Genomic DNA, 27233 nt, shown 5'->3' on the forward strand with positions numbered 1-27233 from the left:
TGTGCTGAAAAATGGGAAAATAAAATTCAAAAAGATGTGGTAAAGCGACCAACACGGCAGCCATGGGGGCCTTCGGTAAAGCGACCAACACGGCAGCCATGGGGGCCTTCGGTAAAGCGACCAACACGGCAGCCATGGGGGCCTTCGGTAAAGCGACCAACACGGCAGCCATGGGGGCCTTCGGTAAAGCGACCAACACGGCAGCCATGGGGGCCTTCGGTAAAGCGACCAACACGGCAGCCGTGGGGGCCTTCGGTAAAGCGACCAACACGGCAGCCGTGGGGGCCTTCGGTAAAGCGACCAACACGGCAGCCGTGGGGGCCTTCGGTAAAGCGACCAACACGGCAGCCATGGGGGCCTTCGGTAAAGCGACCAACACGGCAGCCGTGGGGGCCTTCGGTAAAGCGACCAACACGGCAGCCGTGGGGGCCTTCGGTAAAGCGACCAACACGGCAGCCATGGGGGCCTTCGGTAAAGCGACCAACACGGCAGCCGTGGGGGCCTTCGGTAAAGCGACCAACACGGCAGCCGTGGGGGCCTTCGGTAAAGCGACCAACACGGCAGCCATGGGGGCCTTCGGTAAAGCGACCAACACGGCAGCCATTGGGGCCTTCGGTAAAGCGACCAACACGGCAGCCATGGGGGCCTTCGATAAACTCTTGACAACCGATAGTATCTAAGGGGTTAAAAATTTCTCATTTGAGGCAGGTGGCGGCATTGTATGGGTCAGATATTAGGTTATTTAGGGAATCGAACGCCAACTGTAACGACTGGTGAGCCTTCTCAGAGGGCAATGCAAATTAAATCGGCAGGTTTTCCCTCTATATGGTGCATTGCCAAAGAGACACCATGTCTCTCCAATGAGAACCAATACCTCTGCTCCCAGCACCAAACAGGTCCAATATCAAAACTAAGGTTATACATAAGACCATGACTTACATTTGGAAACAATGTGCCGCACTTAGGATAATACGCCGGTTAAGAATGCTTCCTCCGCATATATGCGACCCCATATACTGCAGGCTGACCTGCCAGGGGTAATGCTCAATGGAGGTGTCCTGACCCCCGATAATTCGCTGTTTATCATGATTAACTCCACAAGCTAAAAAAAAAAAAAAGGGACAAAAGTGAAAAAGATGAGACTTAAGAGATTTCCAAAGACACAACCTATTACAAGAGCCCAGGATGCAGCAATAGATGCGATATACAAAGTGATTCTGGAAATACTCACTTATACAGCTGAGCGATACAACATTGCCGGATGAACAAGTCCTGAAAAACCAAAGGACACTCATAAGTACAAATACAGGACAGTCTACTCGAGAGAAGGCAAATAACACTTTCCAGTTAAACAGAACTATTCACACATCCAATGTATTGAAATCGATCCATGTGCTGATCTGTGACTCGGGGATTGTTCTATTCTCATCCGTTTTTGCAAAGAATGAGCCATTTAAGTCTAAAAATCATCATCACTTTGTCATCCGTTTATAGTAGATCAGCTGCTAATTGAAAATGAAAAAAAAAAAAAAAAAAAAAAAAATTCCAAATAATGTAATTTCTTTCAGGTTTTGAAAAACAAATACCAAAAAAAAAAAATAAAAATTTTTTTTTTTTATTAGTAAAAAACCAAAACACCTCTGTGGACAATGGATATAATTAGTTAATTATTTGATAGGTTTTCTATTTTAATGATTTTGTTTTTGAGCACTGAAAATGCCCAAAACACTGGGAGGTGTTCAAACATACCTGCAGTAAAAACAGACGCAAAATCAGGTGCAAACGGATAACAAATAGAAGCCAAAGTTTTTGTTTATAAATACAGATATTTTAAATAGAACCCATCATCAGCATCATGCATATTAAAGCAAAAGGTTTGGGGGGCATTATGGTGCCGATTTAAAAGGTATCTTCAGTGTACAAAGCCGCAGATTAAGCAAATCAGGTCAATGATGAGCCGCGATCTCGATCTACGCATGCGCCACCGACACCATTCTCCTGAAGCTCGCCCCAAGATCAGTGTGCGCAGGCGCAAAATTTAGAAACTAGAAGGTACAGACACCATAGGGTGTCCATATAGAATATAGAAAGGAAGGACCGCACAATCCAAGCGTCTGGTGAAAACATCTTTATTCCAAAAGGTGCAGCATAAAAATCAGGGAGGGAGCTGGATGCAGGCTCCTCCAAAGGACGACGGACGTTTCGCGTTAGTCGAAGCGTGCATTAATGCGAAACGTTCGTCGTCCTTTGGAGGAGCCTGCATCCAGCTCCCTCCCTGCTTTTTATGCTGCACCAGACGTTTTCACCAGATGCTTGGATTGTGCGGTCCTTCCTTTCTATATTCGACATGGATATTCTCTGGACGTCTGTCTTCCTTTAGGAAGAGCACTCCTCAGCTGTGGTTACCCAGAGCCCTGGTCCTATTCCATTCACCTGTGAGACCCCCGCAAGGTAAACCCAGTGGTGCAGGGCTATCTTCTATTTGTTTATGCTACAGACACCAGAGGGATCGGGGCAGAGCTGAAGACCCTCCCCACAGTCCTCACCAATGCACAAGAGCTTAGGAAACCAGAACTTCTAATATAAACAACAACTCAGATTTGTAAATGAAAGGGATCTATTGACTCAGTATAGTAGCGCCATGGTGCCCAAACCTTTAGGCTGCGTGCCCACAATCAGGTTTCATAGCGTTTAGGATACAGAGTGTTTTCACTGCTTCCAAAACGCTGCATTGTACAATAAAAGCACAATGGATGGTAGGTTTAGAAATCTCCTGCTCACTTTGCTTGTTTTTCCCGCAGCGAAAACTGACCTGTGGTGCGGCTTCCCGAGGCGCAGCATGTCAATTTATTGCCGTGGAGCCACAAGTGCTCCCCGCAGTGAGAACAGAGAGAAATACCGCAGCCGCGTCCAGGATGCAGCATGCCCGGATCATGGGCACGTACCCTTATTTCAACGTGCATGATCCGGATGACAGGTTCTCTTTAAAAACAAACTTTGATTTCCATTTGGTATCTCAATCCATTAGGATATTTCTTTCTACTTGATCTGTTACAAACAGATCCCAAAAAGGGACGTGTGAATAGAATTAAAAACAGATCCAACTGTTACAAATGGAAGCAGAAAGATCTCAGTGGTAATTATTGGGCTCATCCAGGTTCCTTTATTTGCCCATTTTTAGAACAGAAGAGAACTTCTGCATGATGCACTTTTTCTTCCATTCTAATAAACGGACACATAACCCAGAAAGACCCCTAATAATCCATGGTGCCGCTGTTGCTTCTATTTCTAAGTCTTGTGCAACTGATCTGTCACGATTCCTTGTGCAGAACATTCTGCATTGTTCTGCTATGCTCTCCTGCAGAGCTGGTATATGTTGCCTATTGTGCAGAGTGTTTTTGCAGGATGAATGCTCTGCTGGTTGTTTCACAGCACTGGTTTCACGCTGTCCTGGGAGGTGCTCTCGCAGATGCTTCTGGTTCCCAGTGATTGCTCTGCTTCATAAGGGAGCATGTTAGCTCAGGACGCCGCCAGTTGTACTTCCTGTTACAGTTGTGCTGTTGGCTCCCGTGTGCTCAGTATTCAGTCTCTCGACCCCAGACTGCTGTTTACCCATCTCCTCCTGTCCTCCCCTGTTTCTGTTGCTACTCCTGGCTTCTGACCTAGGATTCCTCCTGACCACATCCCAGTCTGCTCCCTGTACTTTGGTACAAACTCTCCTGGAACTCTGACCTTCGGCTTGTATCCTGACCTAGTCTTCGTCTGCTCCCCCCCTTTGTGTACTGTTGTGCCCTTCTGGTTTATGATCTTAGCCTGCCTGACTACCTCTACATTTACTGCATACAAGTAGTGTCTAGCGCCACCTTGTGGCAGTCATCACATAATCCATTTAGAACATTAAGCACGTCTATCCGTAAAAATGGAACAGGCAAATTAAATATCCAAATGGAAGTATGAATGCAGACCAAGGCTAATACAATACAGGACCCCAAGTCCTGGTTATGGATAGGGTCACCTTGGCGCTTTTACGGTTATGTTTGGAACATTAATTTTGACTTTGTTCCTAAAAAAACAGAACTGTAAGAAACTGCATCCTCCTATAAAAAGAGAGACTAATGGCACCAAATGGGTCAGTTAAGAATCAATTCAAGAGGCCGTCATTTATTAGGAAAAAAACTAGAAGATGCTCGGGGCCAAGTGTGAACCAAGTCTAATGTGCACAATGTAGAGTTTAGTGTATTTCTACATTTTTACTCACCCAGTAACTGGAATCACCTCTATCCCATTACTGCCGAGCAGAATGGTGCTGAACGGCCCAATTATATCATTTCTGGTTACAAAGGAATATGTAGGGTTACTGGAAAACAAGAACGGAATAGGGTGTATTTACTATGTGAAGCATGCAGCATGAGCAGTCTGCATTATGGTATGGACTGCAAAGACAGATTCTAAAAAAATTCAAATGAGAAGATGCTATTCTATCTTTAACCACTAGAGGGAGGACAATAGCCTAATTTATTTTATTAAAGTCTCTGAGCGCCAAAATATTCATGTCTGGTCTGGGACAAGTCAAAGCAAGTGAAATCCTTTTCTTCTAGGGCTTTACTGCAAATTATGCAGAGCTGCAAGCCTGAGCAAGCAAAAGCATAGAGGCGAGCGAGCAAAAGCACAAAGAGGCAAGCGAGCAAAAGAACAAAGAGGCGAGCGAGCAAAAGAACAAAGAGGCAAGCGAGCAAAAAGAAAGAGGCGAGCGAGCAAAAGCACAAAGAGGCGAGCGAGCAAAAGAACAAAGAGGCGAGCGAGCAAAAGAACAAAGAGGCGAGCGAGCAAAAGCACAAAGAGGCGAGCGAGCAAAAGAACAAAGAGGCGAGCGAGCAAAAGAACAAAGAGGCGAGCGAGCAAAAGCATAAAGAGGCGAGCGAGCAAAAGAACAAAGAGGCGAGCGAGCAAAAAGAACAAAGAGGCGAGCGAGCAAAAGCACAAAGAGGCAAGCGAGCAAAAGCACAAAGAGGCAAGCGAGCAAAAGCACAAAGAGGCAAGCGAGCAAAAGCACAAAGAGGCAAGCGAGCAAAAGCACAAAGAGGCAAGCGAGCAAAAGAACAAAGAGGCAAGCGAGCAAAAGATCAAAGAGGCAAGCGAGCAAAAGAACAAAGAGGCGAGCGAGCAAAAAGATCAAAGAGGCAAGCGAGCAAAAGAACAAAGAGGCGAGCGAGCAAAAGAACAAAGAGGCGAGCGAGCAAAAGCACAAAGAGGCGAGCGAGCAAAAGCACAAAGAGGCGAGCGAGCAAAAGAACAAAGAGGTGAGCGAGCAAAAGAACAAAGAGGCGAGCGAGCAAAAAGAACAAAGAGGCGAGCGAGCAAAAGCATAAAGAGGCAAGCGAGCAAAAAGAACAAAGAGGCGAGCGAGCAAAAGAACAAAGAGGCGAGCGAGCAAAAGAACAAAGAGGCGAGCGAGCAAAAGAACAAAGAGGCGAGCGAGCAAAAAAACAAAGAGGCGAGCAAGCAAAAGCACAAAGAGGCGAGCAAGCAAAAGCACAAAGAGGCGAGCAAGCAAAAGCACAAAGAGGCGAGCGAGCAAAAGCACAAAGAGGCGAGCGAGCAAGACCGTCCTAAATAAGGTACAATGCTAACACTCAAGAAAAAAAAAAACAAAACATCATTTAAATAAAGAACAGTGAAAACAAAACTAACTTACAACCCAGGTCTAACCTTGCACAGTAACGTATAAATCATACCTTGAATACCCCAGCTCCGCACAAACGGCTTTGGCTCTGGCAACATCGAAACCATCAGAGCAAATGTAGTTCCACCGTCCGTAGCCGTAGAGCTGCACGATGGAGCCGGATTCTGACAGCCGGGCTGAGACAGGAATGACGAACAAATCAAGAGTATTGCACAGGGTTTTGTGAGCACTGTAGTGCATCATTACTCATCATACATCACATCATTATTATGCTTTGGATTCCTAATAAAGCACATTATGAACCCAACTGTTCTTTAAAATTGGGACAAATGTATAGGGTCACAGTCCCTATAAGTTGCAGGGAAAGTGGGACTCTATAGGGGCGGCCGAAGCTCACGGGTGGCACTCTATAGGGGCGGCCGAAGCTCACGGGTGGCACTCTATAGGGGCGGCCGAAGCTCACGGGTGGCACTCTATAGGGGCGGCCGAAGCTCACGGGTGGCACTCTATAGGGGCGGCCGAAGCTCACGGGTGGCACTCTATAGGGGCGGCCGAAGCTCACGGGTGGCACTCTATAGGGGCGGCCGAAGCTCACGGGTGGTACTCTATAGGGCACGATTACTGCAATATTGCATTTATTGGAATTTCTCATCTATTGAAAAACTCCTCTTGTTTTTCTTCCTTAAAAAACTGGAAGTTTCCTTTGGACAAGCTTGGGTTATCAAATGTGACAGCTTTTAGCATAAAAATTGTGGCAGAATGAACGGTTTTCCTTGAACATACAACAACCAATTTGCCATCATCTGTAAACTGCGAGTAACAAATGATGAAATGTCCAAATCCCCTACAGCGCCTCCACAGGTGAAAGTGAGCATTACACAGTTCCCACTGAAATGCTTGGACCGTACTCACCAATGGAGTTGTTGCTATAATCTACTCTCTGGACACAACGCAATTCATCCTCATTGCCACTACAGTCCTGCGTCCCATCGCACCATTTATCCAGGGGAATAAACTTAAAGGATTTGGTGCAGAAGAAGTAGTAATTATCTAGGACCACCTTAACTGTAATAAAAAAAGAAGAGGGTTAATTACTATAAAAGGTTTTTCCATCTCCAATAGTGCGGATACACTGGATGCTGGTTTCCCTGAAGGGATCCCTGCAATGACACTCTTGTGGACAGAAATCTTATAGATCCGTATAAATCCATCCTCAGTGAGCTCCCCCTAGTGGTGGCTGCAGACAGCACTTCTCCATACTCAATCGAGCATCAGGGTGCTCGGGCACGCTTGTTAGTTGGCAGAGTATCGCTGGTGCTTTAGCGCCATGCTAGAGTCTCCAGCCAGCATAGTTTGTTAGCAAATCAATATGCGGGGCTTACCTGCCATTCACATTGGCTACTGGCATTACTGTGATCGGACGGCCAAATCACGTCATTGGGTTTTATACGAGACCCGATGAGGTTTGGCACATTTTCCTCCGGAAGCAGTTTAGCTAAAGTTGATGTAGGAAGGAGAGCATAGATTAGGGCAGGGGTTGTAGACTTGCTCCCTTTTGTGCCTTTCATGTGGCACTAAAGGGTGTTTAGCCTTGTTTAACCTAATAAATAAATTAAAATTAAAAAAAGCTATTAGGTTCCCCCCATGTTATGATAACCAGCCAACGTAAAGCAGACAACTAGGGCTGGCATTATCAGGCTGGGAAGGCTTATGGTTATATTGCTCCTCCCAGCCTAAAAATAGCAGCCTGCAGCTGCCTCAGAAAGTGATGCATCACATTAGATGTGCCAATTCTGGCACTTTGCCCATCTCTTTAAAACTACACTGGCGCAGTGGAAATTGGGGTAATGGTTTATGGGGTTGAGGTCAGCTGTGTAAAATCAGCTGGCATCAAGCCCAGAGGTTAGTAATGGAGAGGCATCTATCAGACACCTCCATTACTAACCCAGTAAGTGAAACGCACAATAAATACATAGATTTTATAAAAAACAAAACAAAAAATAAACACAGCAACAATACTTCAACACTTTCCTTGGTTCACAGATTTATAAATAAATAAAAAACAAACAAAACACACCAATTCTGTAGCACAACCTATGGAGCCTCGTTCTGAGAATGAGGCGCCATAGGTCACTGCTGGTCAGGCTACACTCTGATACCCAGTGACTGCGTAGAGCAGGAGTGACCGTCTCAGAACGAGGCTCCATAGGTTGTGCTACATATTCGGGAACTTCATAGGAACACCATGACCTACATCTTCACCAATTTTTTTTTTTATAAAATTGATGAAGGGACAGTCTCTTGTTTTTATTTCATTATCTCTCTCTATGTCTTTTAGGTTCCCCATTTGTGGAATTCCTTGGACTTTGGATCATTATGGGTTTTTTTTTTTATACTTGTAATAAATTGGTGAACCAGTGCGAGTTGGGGAGTGTTTTTTGAATTTTTTGTGTGTGTTCTTTGCTTTTTTTTACTTACTGGGTTAGTAATGAGGGGTGTCCAATAGACTCCTCTCCAATACTAACCCTTGGGTTTGATACCAGCCGACATTACACAGCTGACATCAGCCCCCAAAAATATTATTCCAATTGCCAGCGGACCAAGGGCAATTGGGAAGAGCGGGTGAAGCTCCAAAACTGGCTGATCTAATGGATGCACCAATTCTGGGGCAGCTGAGAGATTTTATATATATATATATATATATATATATATATATATAAAGCTGAGTGTATGATGTGTGTGTGTGTCCGCTAAAGGAATTTGCGGAGTCGCATTTACAATCACAAAATTTTGCAGACGGGAACGTCATAGACTATGTTTTGATGGGAAAATTTAACCCTGTCCTTTACAGTTACTCTCCAAAATCCTGTCTCCATTAAACTGAATGGAGGTGGTAGCTACAGGCTATTAATAGCAACTATCAGTGGTTGCTATAGGAACAAAATAAACTGTTAGGCTAGGCACGCACTTTGCGTTTTTACCTGCGTTTCTGCAGAGTTTTGAGCTACAGCGTTTTCACGCCAAATGGCCTGCGTTTTGCGTTTCCATGTTATTCTATGGATAAATATGATTTCCAGACCCCACTTTGCGTTTTAAAACACTGCGTTTAATTTGCATATTTTGTGGCAAAAACCATGCGTTCAAAGAAGCAGCATGTCAATTGTTTTTGCCATTTTTGCTAACACTGAAGTCAATGAGAAATGGCAAAAATCAAGATTACTACAAATTCCAGCGTTTTACCTGCTTTTTCAGTGCAGAAAACATGCGCTTTGGACTAACAAGACACATGCTTTTTGAGCATCAAAATAATGATTTGATATGTCCCTTTACACACACACACACACACACACACAAAATCCGACAATTAACTTTATGAAGAATATGCATTTATTGCTATATTTCCGATAAAATGTATATTACCGCTATAATTTTAAGAATTATCTCTATTTTCATTATTTTTCCCATTAATATAGTTTTGGGTTTTTTTTTCTCTTTTTGCATTCTTTTTGACTGTTTAAACTTTATTAGGCAGTGTCTTGATGTTCAAAACGCATCTGTGAAAAAGCAGGTGAAAATGCATGTAAAAAGCGCTGAAAAGGCATCAAACGCGGTAAATACGCATGCGTTTTCAGCGCTAAAGTTCAGAAAAAGGCAACTTGGGTCAAATCAATTAGGGGAAAAAGGTGCTTCTTGAACTGCAAGTAGGTGAACGCAAAGTGCCTTAGTATAAGAAGCTTATGTGTGAGGTAATATGATGTCGGTGGAGAGACGGATAAAGAGAGACAGAAAGAGACAGAGAGAGACAGCCCGAGAAAAGAGACAGACAGCGACTCAGAGTCTGGGAGAGAGAAGGAGAGACAGTTACTATCCCAGGCAACGCCCGGGTACTACAGCTAGAGATAGAGAATATATATATATATATATATATATATATATATATATATATATATATATATATATATATATATATATATATATATATATATATATATATATATATATATATATATATATATATATATATATATATATATATATATATATATATATTTATTACATACACACACACGCCGCAAAAACCCTATACATCCCTTTGCAAAAATTTTGAAAAAAAAAAAAATCTCTCAATATACCGTATATTAAGAGGGTAGACTATATACACACAGAATGAAGAAAAAAATAACTTGTGTACTCACTCAGTATGCCTATAACTGCAAGCGAAGCCAATATGAGCACCACAGTCGTGACTGGGACGCAGTATCTTCTAAGTGCGGAAACTCTTCTGATCTTGTAAACTAAAGGATTGGCTCCAGTTCTTGTATTAGGCCTTGGGGTACCTCGAACAGGGCCTGGTGTTCTAGTGGGTCCTGCAGGCCTAGAGGCAGGAGGTTGGGCAGGTCCTGATGGTCTAGTGGCAGGAGCTGTAGTACGAGCCGGTCCAGGGGTAACACCAGTAGGTCCTGATGGGGCACTATTAGGTCTTGAGGGTTGAGCGTTAGTCCTTGGGGTCGCAGGCACTGGTTGCGAGGATACAGCCGGCTGCGCAGGATTGCTTGCTCTTTCATTTGCACCTGTGATGGCCAAACCAAAGTTACTATAAGAAAATCAGAAAAGTTCTCTAGGGTCAAATTCAGACTTGGACATTTTATGAGTTCATTGTGATATTTGATTCACGAGATTGTGAAAGAGCGATCAAGGGTGGAAAGTCCAAGCATTTGCCACGGCTGCAAAATGTTACACACATCGGGTCACGTGCCCTTATACAAATACGTGTGTATAATTATATATATTATATATGTATATACACACACACACACACACACACACACACATACAACTGTAGGACATTTGTGCCAACAGGTTTCATAAAATGGCGCTTGCATGACTGCGTTCGCAGTAATCCGCGTGTTCCCCACTTGGCAATAATGCTCTACATCACTGAGGTCTAGTAACGCATGATTTTATCCTGAATAGACCTTTTGTGTTTAATCATAGGATAATTACAGCTATCAAAAGAAGCGCACGCCCTACAAGAGCTCCACGCCGGGGCCATGGAGAGTAACAATGGGCTATTCTTACCTGTACTGTTCAGAGGAGATGCAATGTCCCCCTCTCCTCTACTCTGTAAAACAAAAAGGACATGATTAAAAAACATTTGTGTAGTCAAAAAGTAAACTATTGTCACATTTGCTAGGTCATGATTAAAAATATATTAAATTTGGGACATTTAAATATTGAAATATTTTAAATTTTCATCTTATTTCCCTTGTAACTGGGGAGAATATTCCAGCCCCAGTTACAAAGGAAATGCAGTCTCCTAGGACCCAGCAGCTCAAGACTGCGGTGCTGTATTTGGAGGAGGGAGGGCTGTCAGCATTTCCTATTACTCTATACACAGTGCTGCATTAATGCCATTTATACAGTGATTGAGAAGGCAACAATGGTAATTAACCATCTCTGCCTTCTCCATGGAGACTCTGGTTGTGTCTGACAGTTGAATCCCTGCTCCCACAGCTACACGATATCCATTAGGCTAGGGTCAAATGATCGTATATTTTCTTATCCAAATACATTTGGCCAATTATGTAAAAGACACTGAGCAGGGGGCAAGCGTAAGGGGAGCCGAGGGGCCGAGCAAAAAAAGGGGAGCCGAGGGGCCGAGCAAAAAAGGGGAGCCGAGGGGCCGAGCAAAAAGGGGAGCCGAGGGGCCGAGCAGAATATTTATATTAGTGAAGTAACAACCCAGAAACTCATCTAATGTCTATATTCGTTCAAGTGATCTCAACCTTGTGAAGTTGTAACTAGTTTCATGCTGATCAGTTTTCGCTCTTCTTACGCCTTGGGCTGAACTTTCGGTCCTATAGACAGACATGTTTTTCCAGCTATGTAACACCTAAGGGAGCAAAAATGATCACTCAGACCAGTACATTCCAGTACAGTACGGGTCACACCGTCCGCGCACAGGACTGGGTTTTATATGCTCCATTTTTTTTTAACCTAGATCAGTGTTTAAATCAAGATGGTGACTAACGGTGTAATCACACGGGGCGTGTATCTGCCGAGCGTATTAAGTGCAGTCGACAAGTGTATCACAATCCCTTTCACACAGTGTGATTGATGGGCTCAAATCCCCCGCTAATCAGACCAATCTTTGTCTGGGGCCAGGTGACGCCCTGCTCCTTATTTTAGAGGAAAGACTTTGCAGCCTTTTGTTCTGCCTTAGATAGAGCAGTGGGGAGAGGCTCCTGCTGCAGACACTTGTCAAACAGCCACACCCAGGATAGTGAAGAGATGGAGGGGTGATATGGCTGATCTCCTGAGACACACATAAAAGAAGAAGGAAAAAAAGAAAAAAAAAAAAAAAAAAAAAAAAAAAGAAGGATTATAACCTTTTCCCAACTTAATGAAAAATGTAAAAATGATGGTCAGGTGCCAAATCCTGCATCATGAGGTATTCAGTCACCCGATTGATCTGAAGTGTGCGGTCAGTGCATGCACGAGAGCAGCGGCAGGAACAGGTTATGGCTCCATACTGGGACTTTAACCACTTAACTGCTACTGTAAATTTCAATTTAATTGGGGAATAGGAAAAAAAATAAAGAGGAAGAAAAAGGACGGCTACGGGTGCAAAGGAAGAGGGAGGGGAAAAAGAAGAAGAGGGAGGGGAAAAAGAAGAAGAGGGAGGGGAAAAAGAAGAAGAGGGAGGGGAAAAAGAAGAAGAGGGAGGGGAAAAAGAAGAAGAGGGAGGGGAAAAAGAAGAAGAGGGAGGGGAAAAAGAAGAAGAGGGAGGGGAAAAAGAAGAAGAGGGAGGGGAAAAAGAAGAAGAGGGAGGGGAAAAAGAAGAAGAGGGAGGGGAAAAAGAAGAAGAGGGAGGGGAAAAAGAAGAAGAGGGAGGGGAAAAAGAAGAAGAGGGAGGGGAAAAAGAAGAAGAGGGAGGGGAAAAAGAAGAAGAGGGAGGGGAAAAAGAAGAAGAGGGAGGGGAAAAAGAAGAAGAGGGAGGGGAAAAAGAAGAAGAGGGAGGGGAAAAAGAAGAAGAGGGAGGGGAAAAAGAAGAAGAGGGAGGGGAAAAAGAAGAAGAGGGAGGGGAAAAAGAAGAAGAGGGAGGGGAAAAAGAAGAAGAGGGAGGGGAAAGGAAGAAGAGGGGAAAGGAAGAAGGGAGGAAAGGAAGAAGGGAGGAAAGGAAGAAGGGAGGAAAGGAAGAAGGGAGGAAAGGAAGAAGGGAGGAAAGGAAGAAGGGAGGAAAGGAAGAAGGGAGGAAAGGAAGAAGGGAGGAAAGGAAGAAGGGAGGAAAGGAAGAAGGGAGGAAAGGAAGAAGGGAGGAAAGGAAGAAGGGAGGAAAGGAAGAAGGGAGGAAAGGAAGAAGGGAGGAAAGGAAGAAGGGAGGAAAGGAAGAAGGGAGGAAAGGAAGAAGGGAGGAAAGGAAGAAGGGAGGAAAGGAAGAAGGGAGGAAAGGAAGAAGGGAGGAAAGGAAGAAGGGAGGAAAGGAAGAAGGGAGGAAAGGAAGAAGGGAGGAAAGGAAGAAGGGAGGAAAGGAAGAAGGGAGGAAAGGAAGAAGGGAGGAAAGGAAGAAGGGAGGAAAGGAAGAAGGGAGGAAAGGAAGAAGGGAGGAAAGGAAGAAGGGAAAGGAAGAAGGGGAAAGGAAGAAGGGGAAAGGAAGAAGGGGAAAGGAAGAAGGGAAAGGAAGAGGGGAAAGGAAGAAGGGAGGAAAGGAAGAGGGGAAAGGAAGAAGGGAGGAAAAGAAGGTGGAAAGGAAGAAGGGGGGGGGGAAGAAAGGGGAAAGGAAGAGGGGGTGGGGGGGGAGCGCTATCCCCACTCCCCTGCTGCCATTGTCATTGTTTGGTGGCAATGGGTGGCACCTGCCTATTGCGGCCAAGGGCTTAACAATGTCCCTCACTTTGGTACTAAAGGGTTATACTCCAAATGTTACGTTATCCCCAGTCCCACAGCTCTGATGTTGGAATCAGACCCAAAGTAATGTGTAACCCCTAGTCTGTGGGAATCACCTTTTAAATCCTGACAAGGCAGAGACGAATAGAATGAGTGGCAATTTTCCACGAGTTAAAAAAAAAACCCAAACACAACCACTTGTTTTGCTTTATGTAAAAACAGTAAATACAGAAAATAAGAAGCCGTCATCATTCCTGCTTGGGTTGTGTCAGATTAATAAAGGGCTCATTCACAAGTAGAATGCGTGACGTTGTAATTTTAGTCACATTTCCAGGAGTAATACTAGAGGAACATAAACAGTTCTACAAGCGTTTCTCAATGTCGCGTTTACGAATGTTCTCCGTACTTGACTACAGTACAAAAGAACATGACCTTAGAAGACGACGACGTCACCGATGCTCCACAATGACAATAGCCAACAAACCGGTGTCGTGAATGCTGTTTTGAAACTTTCCAGCTTAACTTCTTAGTAAATCTCCTTACCAGAAGATATCAGTAGTGATTCACCACTTAAAAACGATGGGTAGAAGAAAAACATTTTGACATGGATTAGTCATGCCTGAAACATCGAGCGCGGATTTGTTTCGTCACCTATCTTGTACGGTTCTATTGGGTTATTGGGGATGAACGGATATTTCTGCTTGTGAACTGGAGCACGGCAGGTTTATTGTCACGCTAGGACTGGGGAAGTACCAAAAAAACGGCAAAAGAGAAGGGAAACCCTGTGTCTGGGAAAGGGGGGGGGGATGGTGACCTCCTGACCAAACCTACTGCTGGTTCCTGGGGTCCCTCACCACCCTAGGTAGGTTCTGCACCCATGCGCCGAACCGGATACTTAATCCTTGGTATCCCTACTGCTGGTCCCTGAGGTCCCTCACCACCCTAGGTAGGTTCAGCAGCCATGTGCCGAGCCAGATACCTGACCCTAGGAATCCCTCCTGCTGGTCCCAGAGGTCCCTCACCACCCTAGGTAGGTTCAGCACCCATGTGCCGAGCCAGATACCTGACCCTAGGTATCCCTCCTGCTGGTCCCTGGGGTCCCTCACCACCCTAGGTAGGTTCAGCACCCATGCGCCGAGCCAGATACCTGACCCCAGGAATCCCTCCTGCTGGTCCCAGAGGTCCCTCACCACCCTAGGTAGGTTCAGCACCCATGCGCCGAGCCAGATACCTGACCCTAGGTATCCCTCCTGCTGGTCCCTGGGGTCCCTCACCACCCTAGATAGGTGCAAAACATATGTGCCAAGTGGATGTCTGACCCTAGGTATCCCTACTGCTGGGACCCAAATAGGGAACGGATGGGATGAGCTCTTAGTCAACCCCATTAAACACTAGGGAAGACACAAGGAGGACACACAGGGGGAAAGTGCATGAACTACTTATCCACAGATGACTCAGAAATTCAGCAATGATACTACAGAGAAGTACAAGCCATCTGCTTGCAACCAGAGCTGAATGAACTGAATAATATCACCAGCACCAGTCAAGGAAAGATGAAACATGAAGAAAAAAAAAAAATAGAAAAGCTTGTACTGTACCTTGTTGTACAAGGTCTAATGCCATTGTACAATTGAAACAGTTATTCTCTATAATGGATTACACTCCGTGTGCCAAAAAAATGCTGAATACTGAATGACGACAAATATGATAAATGGTAGATAAGGAAATAGGTGAAAGTAATAGCGAGTGAACTCGTCAATTTCTCTTGAACAGTCGCCAGGGAAAAACGATGAGGAATATTCAGCATAACTGGTACAAGAATTTTGTTTTTTTAAAAGGTAAACCTAATTAAATACGTCAGACCTGATGAGACTAGTGAACTTACCATGAAAATGCTTATCTAAATAGATGTTTAACCCTTTTTGAAGTTTTAAACTCAATCTCCGCCCCAATTGACAGCTCCTCAGTGTCCCTCCTCCATGCTGCTGCATACATTTCATACTGCTCAGTACAAGCTGCAGTTGTCAGTTAAAAAACTGAATATATTTGGACTCAGAGCCCATCAATACAGTTAAATTGCTCAATATATCAAGATTATGCAGCTGTACGGATGTGGATTTTCAAAGTAAGTACACCAGCTTAATCAGGTCCGAGGGATCTATTTCATAACATAAGCAGATTTAGCAATTTCTTGCATTATAAAACTATTGAGAGATCATGACATTTCCAGTGGGGTTTGCAAAGTGCTTGACACATTTGCTTACTAATGAATTTGGAGAAGTATAGGGATCACATCATCAGAGACTCCCGCTGATCATCAAAATGAAGGAGCAGAAGTTCTTAGTCACATGCACTGGTCTTCTGTAACATTGAAGTTGGGCTTGTTAGAAAAGTCTCTTCTTCACAGGGACTACTGCGATCCCCTTGCATGAGACTCGGCTCGTGCTGGCAGTACAGCAGAGCCGAGTGTCATGCGTGTGTGCTTGCAACTGAGGTCCGTTCGTGCGAGCAGACCTCAGCTGCAGGGGGCGGGCCAGCACTCAGGAGGGGAGGGAGGGATTTCTCTATCTCTCTCCTCCATAGCCGGCTATTGCCATTCTCGCACTGCACTAGCAGTACACCGGTGTACCGCGAGTGCAGTGCGATTTTTCTCTCGCCCCATTCACTTGAATGGGTGCGAGAGAAAGAGACTCAGCTTACAATCGCAGCATGCTGCGATTGTTTTCTCAGTCCGATTAGGGCTGAGAAAGTAATCGCCCATGTGTGCTCACACACAGGCTAGAATTGGTCCGAGGGGAATGTGATGTTTTATCGCACTCCACTCGCACTGTTTTTCTCGCCGTGTGGCTTAGGCCTTAGGGAAATATGCAAATAAAGAATTCTGTAGAGCTGAATAATTATATTCATGATCGATACTTTAGATTGTGGAAAATATTGTGTGTACGCGAAGTCCCACTGTCACACCAGCGTGCAGCGCAACACGGAGGGAAGACCAGGGAAGACGTAAAGGACGGCTCTAGTAATAGGGAGGGGGGCTCACCCCCTCACACTCACCTGTGGCTGATGCCTGTACTCCCTAAAGTCTCTAGACGGGTCCTTCCCCCATGTGCCATCACCCGCCTAGGCCCTTGCTGACCCTGAACTTACCCCGACTAGTGTGCAGGCCAGTGAGACACTAGTCCCACTACACTACTATAATAAAACACCACAAGCACCTGGATGGTTGTCACTAGAAGAGATATATGCTCGCTGATGGACCCATGTTTATTGTGATTAATGTATCAATGCACTATTCTCTCATGTAACATGAATTTTTATGTTTGACTCTTATTTGAAAATTAATAAAAATGTTAAATATTAAAAAAAAAAGCACCACAAGCAAGATAAGAAATGGATGGGGAAAGACAACAAAAAGCACTCCTTAGTTTATTAAGCAGGAAACTTAACAGCTATAACTGAAATGACACCTCAGCTACTCCAAAGAAAGGCTCCTTCAGAGTGGTCAGTATAGAAGATCTATCCCGGGCATGCGGTAAAGCCAAGAGTGGGTATATATAGAGGAAGGGCATAATGACAAAAAGCTGCAGCTGTGATTTAGGTTAGGCGTAATCTCAGCCAGAAGGGAAAAAGTTCTTAATCCTTTCAGCATCAAATGAAAGTAAATGCACTCCAATACAAGATGTAACCTGAGGACGCGACACCCACATTGGATTATAATGTACATACCGCTACCATGGCCCCTCCATTCCCAGCAATCAGCTGTTAAGGGCAGGGGGACATGCATGGGGCCACAGTTAGCGCCTTTCTCTTCTAGCTCATCGGTTGGACCCCTTGTATGACATCCACAAGCCGACATCTACACAGGGATTAACTTTCTAAAACAATCTTTTAAATACTTTTAGCCACAATTGAGCACTTCAGTTTTTAGTTGACGTTTTACGTGTCACTGTCTATGCCATACTTGTCACTACCGGAAAAAAAAAAAAGGAGTCCACCCGGACTTCCCGAGGAGCTGGCAAAGCTCTAAGACAGGGAACATTTTCACCTGTATTCACTTCAAGATTCAGATACAGTTGAAAAATTTGGTGGAGCAGAGAGCCATCGTCTCCTGGTTCCACCACTTATTTTTGTATTATTTTCAATGGGATTTATGAAAAGATTTTTCCATATAATGCTTTTCTGATAATTTTACAGTAACAGAACAAGCTAAGAAATTTTTGGCGCAGAAAATCTCTAATCAAAACTCAGTTTTGGCAAAAATTCCATTGAAAAAAAACAAAAAAAACAAAAAAAAAAACACAAAAAAAAAACCTCATTGTGAACATACTCTTCAGGTATATGCAGATGGATTTATTTTAATGTTGCTTTTTTTTCCCAGGATGAAAAATCCAAGTCAGAAATAAATAGGGGGTGCTTTTTGTTTTAGTGTGTTCTCGAAGAACTTTTTTTTGTATATGAGGCTTTTTCTTTTTTCTTACATAAATTTATTCAGCAGTCAAATTTGGATATTATTTTTGTAGCAGAAATCATCCAATAATTGACATGTTGCTTATTTTTTTTTTACACGTGGATACAAATAAGCAAAACTAATTCTAATGTGCACAAAACATTTAATTTTTTTTTTAAAGCAGACAAATCAAATGTGGTTTTTAAAATAATGTACAGCATTTTTTTTTGAGGTTTTGAAAACCAAGAAATAGATTCCATGTGAAGTCTGCAGCAATCATCTTAAAAAAAATAAAAATATATATAATATAATAAATATAATATAATATAATATAATACACACGCACAACAACTATTAGGCCAGAATCACACTTGTGAGAGACTAGAGTCTCGCATCGCATCACCCGGCATGGCCGCATACTCTCCAGACAGGAGCGGGATGGAAGCATGTATTTCTATGCAGCTGAGAAGCTCCTGTCCGGAGAGCATCAGGCCGTGCCGGGTGATGCGATGCGAGACTGACGCGAGTCTCTCACAAGTGTGATTCTGGCCTAATAGTTGTTCTAGAGATGAGAAGGTGTGTCCAAACCTTTGGTCTGTAGTGTGTGTGTGTGTGTGTGTGTGTGTGTGTGTGTATTAGTCTCTCACAAGTGTGACTCCAGCCTTAAGAGGATACTTTTTGTGCAGCAGCCTTCATGGTAAAATAGCTGCTAGGAAACCTCTGCTAAGGACAGGCAACAAGCAGAAGAGACTTGTTTGGGCTAAAGAACACAAGGAATGGACATTAGACCAGTGGAAATCTGTGCTTTGGTCTGATGAGTCCAAATTTGAGATTTTTGGATCCAACCACCGTGTCTTTGTAGAAAAGGTGAACGGATGGACTCTACATGGCTGGTTCCCACCGTGAAGCATGGAGGAGGAGGTGTGATGGTGTGGGGGGCTTTGCTGGTGACACTGTTGGGAATTTATTCAAAATTGAAGGCATACAGAACCAGCATGGCTACCACAGCATCTTGCAGCGGCGTGCTATTCCATCCGGTTTGCGTTTAGTTGGACCATCATTTATTTTTCAACAGGACAATGACCCCAAACACACCTCCAGGCTGTGTAAGGGCTATTTGACTAAGAAGGAGAGTGATGGGGTGCTACGCCAGATGACCTGGTCTCCACAGTCACCAGACCTGAACCCAATTGAGATGGTTTGGTGTGAGCTGGACCGCAGAGTGAAGGCAAAAGGGCCAACAAGTGCTAAGCACCTCTGGGAACTCCTTCAAGACTGTAGGAAAACCATTTCCGGTGACTACCTCTTGAAGCTTATAAAGAGAATGCCAAGAGTGTGCAAAGCAGTAATCAAAGCAAAAGGTGGCTACTTTGAAGATTAAGATTAATATATATATATATATATATTATAAAAAAAAGAAGGAACTCCTCTCCCTCTCTATATCCAAAAAAGAACCACTTAAAAAAAACAGCACTAGAATGTAATAATATTAATATATATTAATATTATATATGACTAAAATATAAAAAAAAAAAAAAAAAAAAAGAAGAAGAAGAACCCCTCTTCCTTCTAGCCAAAGACGGCCCTCTTCAAAAAAGCAGCACTAAAATGTAAAGCTTTGGGCAAAAAAACAAACAAAAATAAAAAAACAAAAACAAATTAAGTTAGGAAAAACATTTTTCGATTTAAAAACCACATCAGATTTTGCTGCATTATTTTTTGGTCCAAAATTTTAGCATAGATCACTAAAAAAAAGCCAAACTTTGCGCAAAATTACAAAACCACAAACAAATATAGAAACATTCGCAGAAGCTTAGGTGTTAATTTAAGCATGGAACGTGAACGCTGCGAGTCTCCAGGGCCCAGAGCATCACTGGTGGGGACCAGGGAGACCGGGCCGGGTGCTAAGAGACCGCGGAAACAAATCCCACAATCCTTGGGATCGTGGCGTCATATTTCTCAGCAGATTCTGTATCTTTTATTCTAAGGTAATATAGAAAAAAAAAAAAAAAAAATACATCAAAAGGAGGAAAAACAGAATACGAGACGACGGTCTGCCATGAGGCTGCACCTGCTGATATCACCACTAAGAAATCACTGAGGTCTTAAGTAGAAGCACGTACGGTGCACAAGTCAGGTACGTCTTCCAGATTAATCATCATTTATTAAGCAACCTATTCCCTATGCACATAGCGGAAAAGAAAAAAATAAATGCAAAAATTGTAACTGTACTTAAAATATTGAGATTTATAAGTATAGGGTCTAAGTCTGGAGAATATGGTGAATAAACGAATTGCAGATGTGAAGAACATGGAGGTTATTGCATTTCTTTGATCATTTACATATAAGATACTTTATTGCGTTATTGCGGGGGAAGGGGAAGGAAAAGCCTGCTTTTTATTGAGATTTCCCCCCCACACACTTATAATTCCTGGTGTGATTAAAAGTCAATAGGAAGCCTTAAAAATCTTTGAAGATGCTCAGATTTGAGTATTTCTGCTTAACAAAAAACACGTTTAATTATTGTATGGTTAAAAAAAAAAAAAAAAAAAAAAAAAAAAAAAAAAAAAAAAAAAAGACTCCTCAAACACTGGTAGAAAAACAAAAAAAGTTGATGGAAAAATGGAATGTAGCAACAAAAACCTTAATGTAGCAAATTAACTATAAGTATTTGCCACCTGTAGGCCAAATAGAGGTTTCCCTTAGTACATAATATTCTGCCTTATAGATTTAGTGACCCAATCTGCAGAATTGGTGGAGAAAGGTTGAACTTGATGGACCAGGGTCTTTTTTTGTTTTCAATCTAATTACCATAATTAAAAAAAAAAAGTGTGAAAATTAAATCTATAAACATCCCATTGATCAAGTGTAATGATTGCTGCTTTGATACTTTTCAGTTTACCATTACTTTTTTTAAAGCGCACCAGGATTTTCCTATACAACATAAAGCCAGTGCTATACTGGCACTATCAGGCTGATTCTATACATACTGTTAGTTGTCAGCTCAGATGTATAGGTTTTAAAACAGAAGAAAATAAAGTTTGCAAAATCTGTAGCTTTTGAATGACAGCAGATGCCGATCAGCTGATAGCTGGGGTGAGTATTCATAGTGATTCCCTCCCCCTGCATGTCCATCCTCCCCCTGTTATTTATGCTAATTCTATTATAGAATCGATTTACTAAGTGACTAGAAGGACCTGTGCTGATGTCATACCCATGTGACCAGAAGGGGTGGGGCTTCAGTCAACATAATGTTGCTTCCTGGTATCAGCTATGTTAGCTGAGGCCCCGCTCCTTCTGGTCACATGGGTATAAAACATCAGCACAGGTCCTTCTAGTCACTTAATAAAACAATTGTATAATAGAATTAGCATAAATAACAGGGGGAGGATGGATGGGGGGGGGGGAAATCACTATGAATACCCACCCCAGCTATCAGCTGATCGGCAGCTGCTGCCAATCAAAAAGCTGCTCATTTTACAAACTTTACTTTCTTGTGTTTCAAGACCTATTCATCTGAGCTAACAAATAATGGTCTGTATAGAATCAGCCTGATAGTGCCAGTATAGCACTGGGTTTAGGTTATATAGGAAAATCCTGGTGATTGGTGCGCTTTAAGAGATATTGTATCCAAGAAGTATACCATGTTCCCAAATTGTTGTGCAAGTGCCAAACCTGGTGTGTTAGCGAGTAGTCAGGACAGCCGCTGGCGAGACTTGCTCCCTGTGACTTCTGGTATTCAGCACTGGATGCCACTAATAATGGTGTTTCACAATACATAGTATACGGCCCGGAGCCGTTCCCGCATTGGGTCATGGCCGGGTTATGCTGGAATTGTTTATTCTCACAGGTGACGGTGATCGGTATGTCGCCTGACAGTAATGACGGATAGGATTGGTTTCGCATGTCATTATCATTTGGCCGACAATTCCGCACGGAACCAGAAATTCATGCTCTCTTGCCACATGTATAGCACCTGTGCAACAGTGACTTGTGAATGGCAGATTTCACAATAGCTTCTAAATAGTCCCATACTTACAACAGTGCCCTGGGGCATAACTGCATTATCGAGTACTATTTGGGGTAAGCCAAAAAGTTTGCATGACGATGGTCCATCACCATGTTGGCTACCGGAGCAGAGTCTACGAGCCTCTGTGTGTGACATCCCCAGCGCTTCTTCTGATTTGGAGGCTTGGTGTGATGTCCTTGGTGCGAAGTGACTTTGTGCCGGGTATACTAGTCAGAAGAGGCGCCAGGGATGCCAGCAGGTAGGAAGAGGTTTGCACGGCTCTGGTCTGACAGCACAGATTACCGACAGGATCCGGAACATGCTGTTTTGCTCAACTAAAGTGGTGGAAACGTTCCAGATGGTCTATCCAGATTTCTGGGGACAAAAATCTGTACCAATGAGAAAGGACGTGCGCCCGAGCTAGAAAGCTACCGAAACAGATGGGTCATGGGTCAAAGGGTCATGCATGGTGTGGATCCATGTTTACGGATGACTACTTGTTTGGACTCTGTACACACTTCCAACAAGCAACCTGGTTTCTGTATGTAGCTCTGTTCTGTCTAGCATCGGTTTTATTTACCACTGCTTCTGGCACTTGAGGAGTTTATGCCTCGGGGAGAAGTGGTTGGCTTCTGAGTGAACCAGGTAGTTACCATTTCCAGCTGGTCTCCCCCTACTTAAGTCTGGGGAGTTCTGTACCGAAGATAGTCTCTGCTTGCAGTTGCGATATCCCGGTGTCCGAGGCATTCCTCTATTTGGTGACCAGTGAATCAGTGTTTGTTTGGTTTGGGAGTTCCCTGGTGTGAATTACTCCTACCCTTTTGGTTTATTCCCTCCGGTGTCGTTTTGTCTCTCCTCTGTGGTTATTTGCGGTGTGAGTGTGTCTCAGTTCTGTCCCCTCGTCTGTGTCTTGGGAGACTGTTCCTTTGTGTCCTGCCCATCCCGGGGTTAGTAGTCCGGGGAGAGGCATTATGACAGGAATGGACAGGAGACAAGGCCAGGGTGGTGACCTGGACCTCCCAACCATCAAGGGTACCTCCAGGGTCAGGGTGAGTGCAGGGCCCACAGTCTTAGGGCCTGCTTAGCACCCCCTGACACATACTTGTGGATATGGTGGAAACAAACTCACTTGGGGTCCAATAGATCCCACAAAAATTAATTAAAGAGGGTTGAATAGAGAAGATAAATTGTCTTTACACAGGATTGGTAATTTATTGATCTTAGGGGTCTACAGAGTGGGGCACTTTCATCCCCATTAGAATAAAGAGGCAGGCAGTTAAAAAAAAAAAAAAAAATGAATGGAGCGGCAGTCAGGAATGTTATGTAACTGCCCAGCTCAGTGGTGATCTATTTTCACGCCACTCCTGTTTTTTGACAAACTGCATCCAGGCATAACATTCAGTTGAGGCCAGACATTGGACACGGGCAACAACAGCAATGCATACGGAGACAGTGAGGAAAAGTAAGTTCCGACACCTGTAATGCTGGCAAAACGCTGATGAAAATGGAACCACTGAGTATAAAAAGTGTACGGCAAGTTAGAGCATGAAATTGGGACATATACTGGATGTACACCAAAAGCAGCTTTATCTTGTAGCTGATGAGGGCGTCGAGACCATACTTTTCCAGTAGGTTACGCCTTAAAATTCTACTTTCATCGCCAATCTAGGTGTTTGGTTTTTTTTTTTTTTGCACTTTTCAGTTTTAGATATGTTTGGAATAAATCGTAGGTTTCTCTAAAAACTATCATTCCCAGAAATAAAAAAATTGTGGGAACTGAAATAAAATGGATTTTCATTGACATCGAAGTGTCATAAACGTGCGGAGCAAACGAGATTCTCACTAATGAATGCAGATTGCTTAAGACGTCTGTTAATCCTCACAAGTGTAACGAGGTGACATCATTTTGATTTAAGAATAATAATTATTATGTCCTGGGTTTCCTAAGGGAGATGAGTAACGATGACGCATTTCCATCTATTGCAGTGTTCTTCGAGTAAACATTAGTTGAGAACGGGCACTACCATGCTCCGGGTCTTGCAACGAACAGTCAGAGGCTCAGACGGCACAACTCAAGTATCCAAGTATAATGGAAATCAATGGGCAACGCAGCAAGATCTTCTGGAAAGATACTTAAGTTCCCCATTGACTTCCATTAAACCCAAGCATCCAAGTGCCTGTTACGAGCACCTGAGCATGGTAGTGCCCGCTCATCACTAGTTACCAGTACAGAGTGTGACGCCCTGGCACCGCCAGGTGGTCACAGAAGAACACAACACCCCACATAACATCTCACACCGGGTTCCATCAGCCACAAAATCCTAGCCACCTCCCCCAGGGTAAGAAGGACACACCAGTGGGTAGGACCAGGCGGATTGGGAGCGCTCACCTAGGGGTCTTGAGGATCCAGGGGCGGGAACAAGTCAGATCAGTTGGAGTTTGAGTTCAAGTTCAGTTGGAGAGGAGTTTAGTTGAAGTCGGCAGCCTAGTGAAGGGTAGCCAGGTTAGTGGCCCTGGTCTACTGGCTAGGTGGCAAGCAGAGGACTGTATCCAAAGGCGACGGGAGTACGGTCGCGGGAAATCCAGAGTGGACCGGGGCAGGGTTGGAGTCAGCCGGTACCGACCGCGGAGATGCGGTCCTAAAACCGTGCACAGGCAGGGTACCTGGACTCTAGTTAGAAGACGGTTGCAAGCCCCTTCTTTAAATTAACCAGGTCCAGAGCAAGGTTCCAGACATTGCTTCAGAAGGGTTAGCCCAGATAGAGCGAAATGGCAGCCCACCGCGGGGGGGAATTAGGGTATCCGCAAACACCCACTGAAATCCCAAGGGTCAGTTTTCGCGGGCACGACTCCCAACCACAACAGAACCAGGAGTGGACTTCCTCGTTCCATACGGAGTTGTCCAGAATTAAGAAAGTACGAGTGCCAGAGGAAGGGACATTGGTACACCAGCCGTGTGTGGGACCCAAGTACACCTGGACGCGGCAGCCGGCCACTGACACCTTGGTTTACCAACAGACTTGTGTCGTTTGCAATTCTTCAGCAGTGAGAACACCAACATCCCCTGGTCCGGCCCAGCGCACCACCTTTGGCCTACATTGCACCCCGTATCCTGGACACTAAGCCCCGGGGCATCCACCCCTACCTATGGAGGGGTTAACCAGCTGCCATTCCATCGACCCCGGGTGCCTCCCAACAACAGCGGTGGTATCCCATATTGCCACACACTGTGGGTGGCATCACGAAGTATCTACAACAATCCCTGTACATATACGTCCCTTTTTACTTGAGTGTCTGCGTGACCTCTGGGTCCGGAGACCCTTCGAGCCACTGCGGATCTGGACCCGATAAGCCTGACTTCTGACGTGGGGGCAGCACACCGAGCATCATAGTGCCCGCTCATCACTAGTTACAAGTAGTGAGCACCCGAGCATGGTAGTGCCCGCTCATCACTAGTTACAAGTAGTGAGCACCCGAGCATGGTAGTGCCTGCTCATCACTAGTTACGATTACCAAGCATCCGAGCATGGTAGTGCTCACTCCTCACTAGTTACGATTACCGAGCATCCGAGCATGGTAGTGCCCGCTCATCGCTAGTTAACAAAAGGAATATTGTGAACAATTTTGGGCACCAGGGAACCTAAAAGATGTAGCAGAACTTGAGCAGGTCCAAAAGGTAGGCTATGAAAGTAAAATGAAAGGGGTGAACTACAGATACCAGAAATCTCTCATATTCCTCAAAGATCAGGAACATTTGCTTTTGTCTCAGGAGGTGGATTACCGACATCTGGATCAAGAAAAAATACGATGAACCCGGATGAACTTCTGTCTTTTCAGCCTTTCGTTATTATCCCAGTATTGGTCACATCCTGGCACGACTGGTTAGTTCACCTTCTATTAACATGGAAATCTTACTAGGGCGGCTTTTTGTTTCACTTGGCTAAAATATATATGTATATCAGTAGCCAAACGGTTGATAACCTGAAAAACAACAAGTAGTAACGTCAATGCATTTCCCACAGTTGTCTAAACCATTGTGGTTAGAAACATCAACATCAATGGTCGGACTCGGGAACATTGAGGAGGAATAGTAGAAGTGGATGGATAATGGATTGGTCCTTGTGGCTCCGACCACATGTCAGTTATCATTCTGGTCACCTCTTCACTTATTTTATGCAGATGCATAGTAAATACAGTGGGCACGCCCGACATATGTTGGTTTTAGTCAGCAAACTAAGGAACGTGGGGTTTCCACGTTGCACATTTGGATATTATGATAAATCTTTTACAACCCCTTCACTGCGGCCACGTGGGCTATCAAATGTTTCCTGATGGATTTTGGCTTGTGCAGTCCTTAATTTGGGCTACTGACCGACTGACGATCATTTCTTGGCCCATTTTGTTTAAGTATGTGTGGGGTTCAAGACTGCGCCCTACTTGGAGGCGGCTATAATTGAGGACATCATTCAATAAACCATTTTCATGAGAAATCTGACGCAAGAACGTCGAAATATTTTTGCTTGTAGTTGAGCAAATAAGTTTGCAACATTTGGCGTTTTCACATCAACCTTGGCCAACTCTTTGTAAAGTGGATGTAGCATCGTGGAAAGGGAGGAATAGCCAAGAATGGCTGAAAATGAATCATTTTTCCCCACAAAGGAGGTCTAATCTATGGAAGAAATATGCTCCAGTACATGGGGTGGCAAATGGCTATAAAAGAGTCTCCAAAGTGATTGCTGCTCGTGTGCAAAATGCCCATCTGGATGAATTAAAGCCTAAAGATAGTGTGATGCCCTGGACTAGCCAGGTAGTCACAGTTAGACCCTTGCACTAAACCCATCCCCAAATAAGGTGACAGCAGCCAACCTACTAAAACCCTGGTCACCTCCCTCTGGGTTTGATGTCCACACCAGGGGGGCAGAGCCAGGCGGTTGGCCACGCCCTCCGAGGTGTTCACAGGCCCAGAGGCAGGAAAAACAGTGTAGTTCCTGTGGGGAGCACAGTGTGAGAGGAGTAAATCTGTGTGTCCTGGGTACTGTAAAAACGGGCATGAAAGAAGACGGGTTTTCCAGCCGCGCTATGAACCACACCGTTGAAGATTCCTTAAGATATTTTTATTGAGTCAATTCCAACGTGTTTCAAAGGCAAACTGCCTTCTTCCTCAGGGAATAAAAATATTCGAGATAGATAGATATATATCTAATATT

The 27233-nt window shown here is 44.1% G+C and overlaps 1 protein-coding gene across 1 annotated transcript in view; it reads right to left on the bottom strand.

The window, feature by feature from the left end:
- TMPRSS4 (transmembrane serine protease 4) overlaps positions 1–27233 on the bottom strand; it is a 41780-nt gene that overhangs the window by 9028 nt on the left and 5519 nt on the right. The window contains exons 2-8 of the mRNA XM_075328000.1: positions 10763–10805; positions 9880–10254; positions 6596–6748; positions 5736–5859; positions 4259–4357; positions 1232–1272; positions 940–1102 (exon numbers count right to left, since the gene is read on the bottom strand). Of these exons, the coding sequence (XP_075184115.1) occupies positions 940–1102; positions 1232–1272; positions 4259–4357; positions 5736–5859; positions 6596–6748; positions 9880–10254; positions 10763–10805 (998 nt within the window). The remainder of the gene's footprint in view (positions 1–939; positions 1103–1231; positions 1273–4258; positions 4358–5735; positions 5860–6595; positions 6749–9879; positions 10255–10762; positions 10806–27233) is intronic.

Source organism: Anomaloglossus baeobatrachus, chromosome 11 (assembly GCF_048569485.1).
Source record: "Anomaloglossus baeobatrachus isolate aAnoBae1 chromosome 11, aAnoBae1.hap1, whole genome shotgun sequence".
In the NCBI taxonomy this organism is placed as follows: Eukaryota; Metazoa; Chordata; class Amphibia; order Anura; family Aromobatidae; genus Anomaloglossus; species Anomaloglossus baeobatrachus.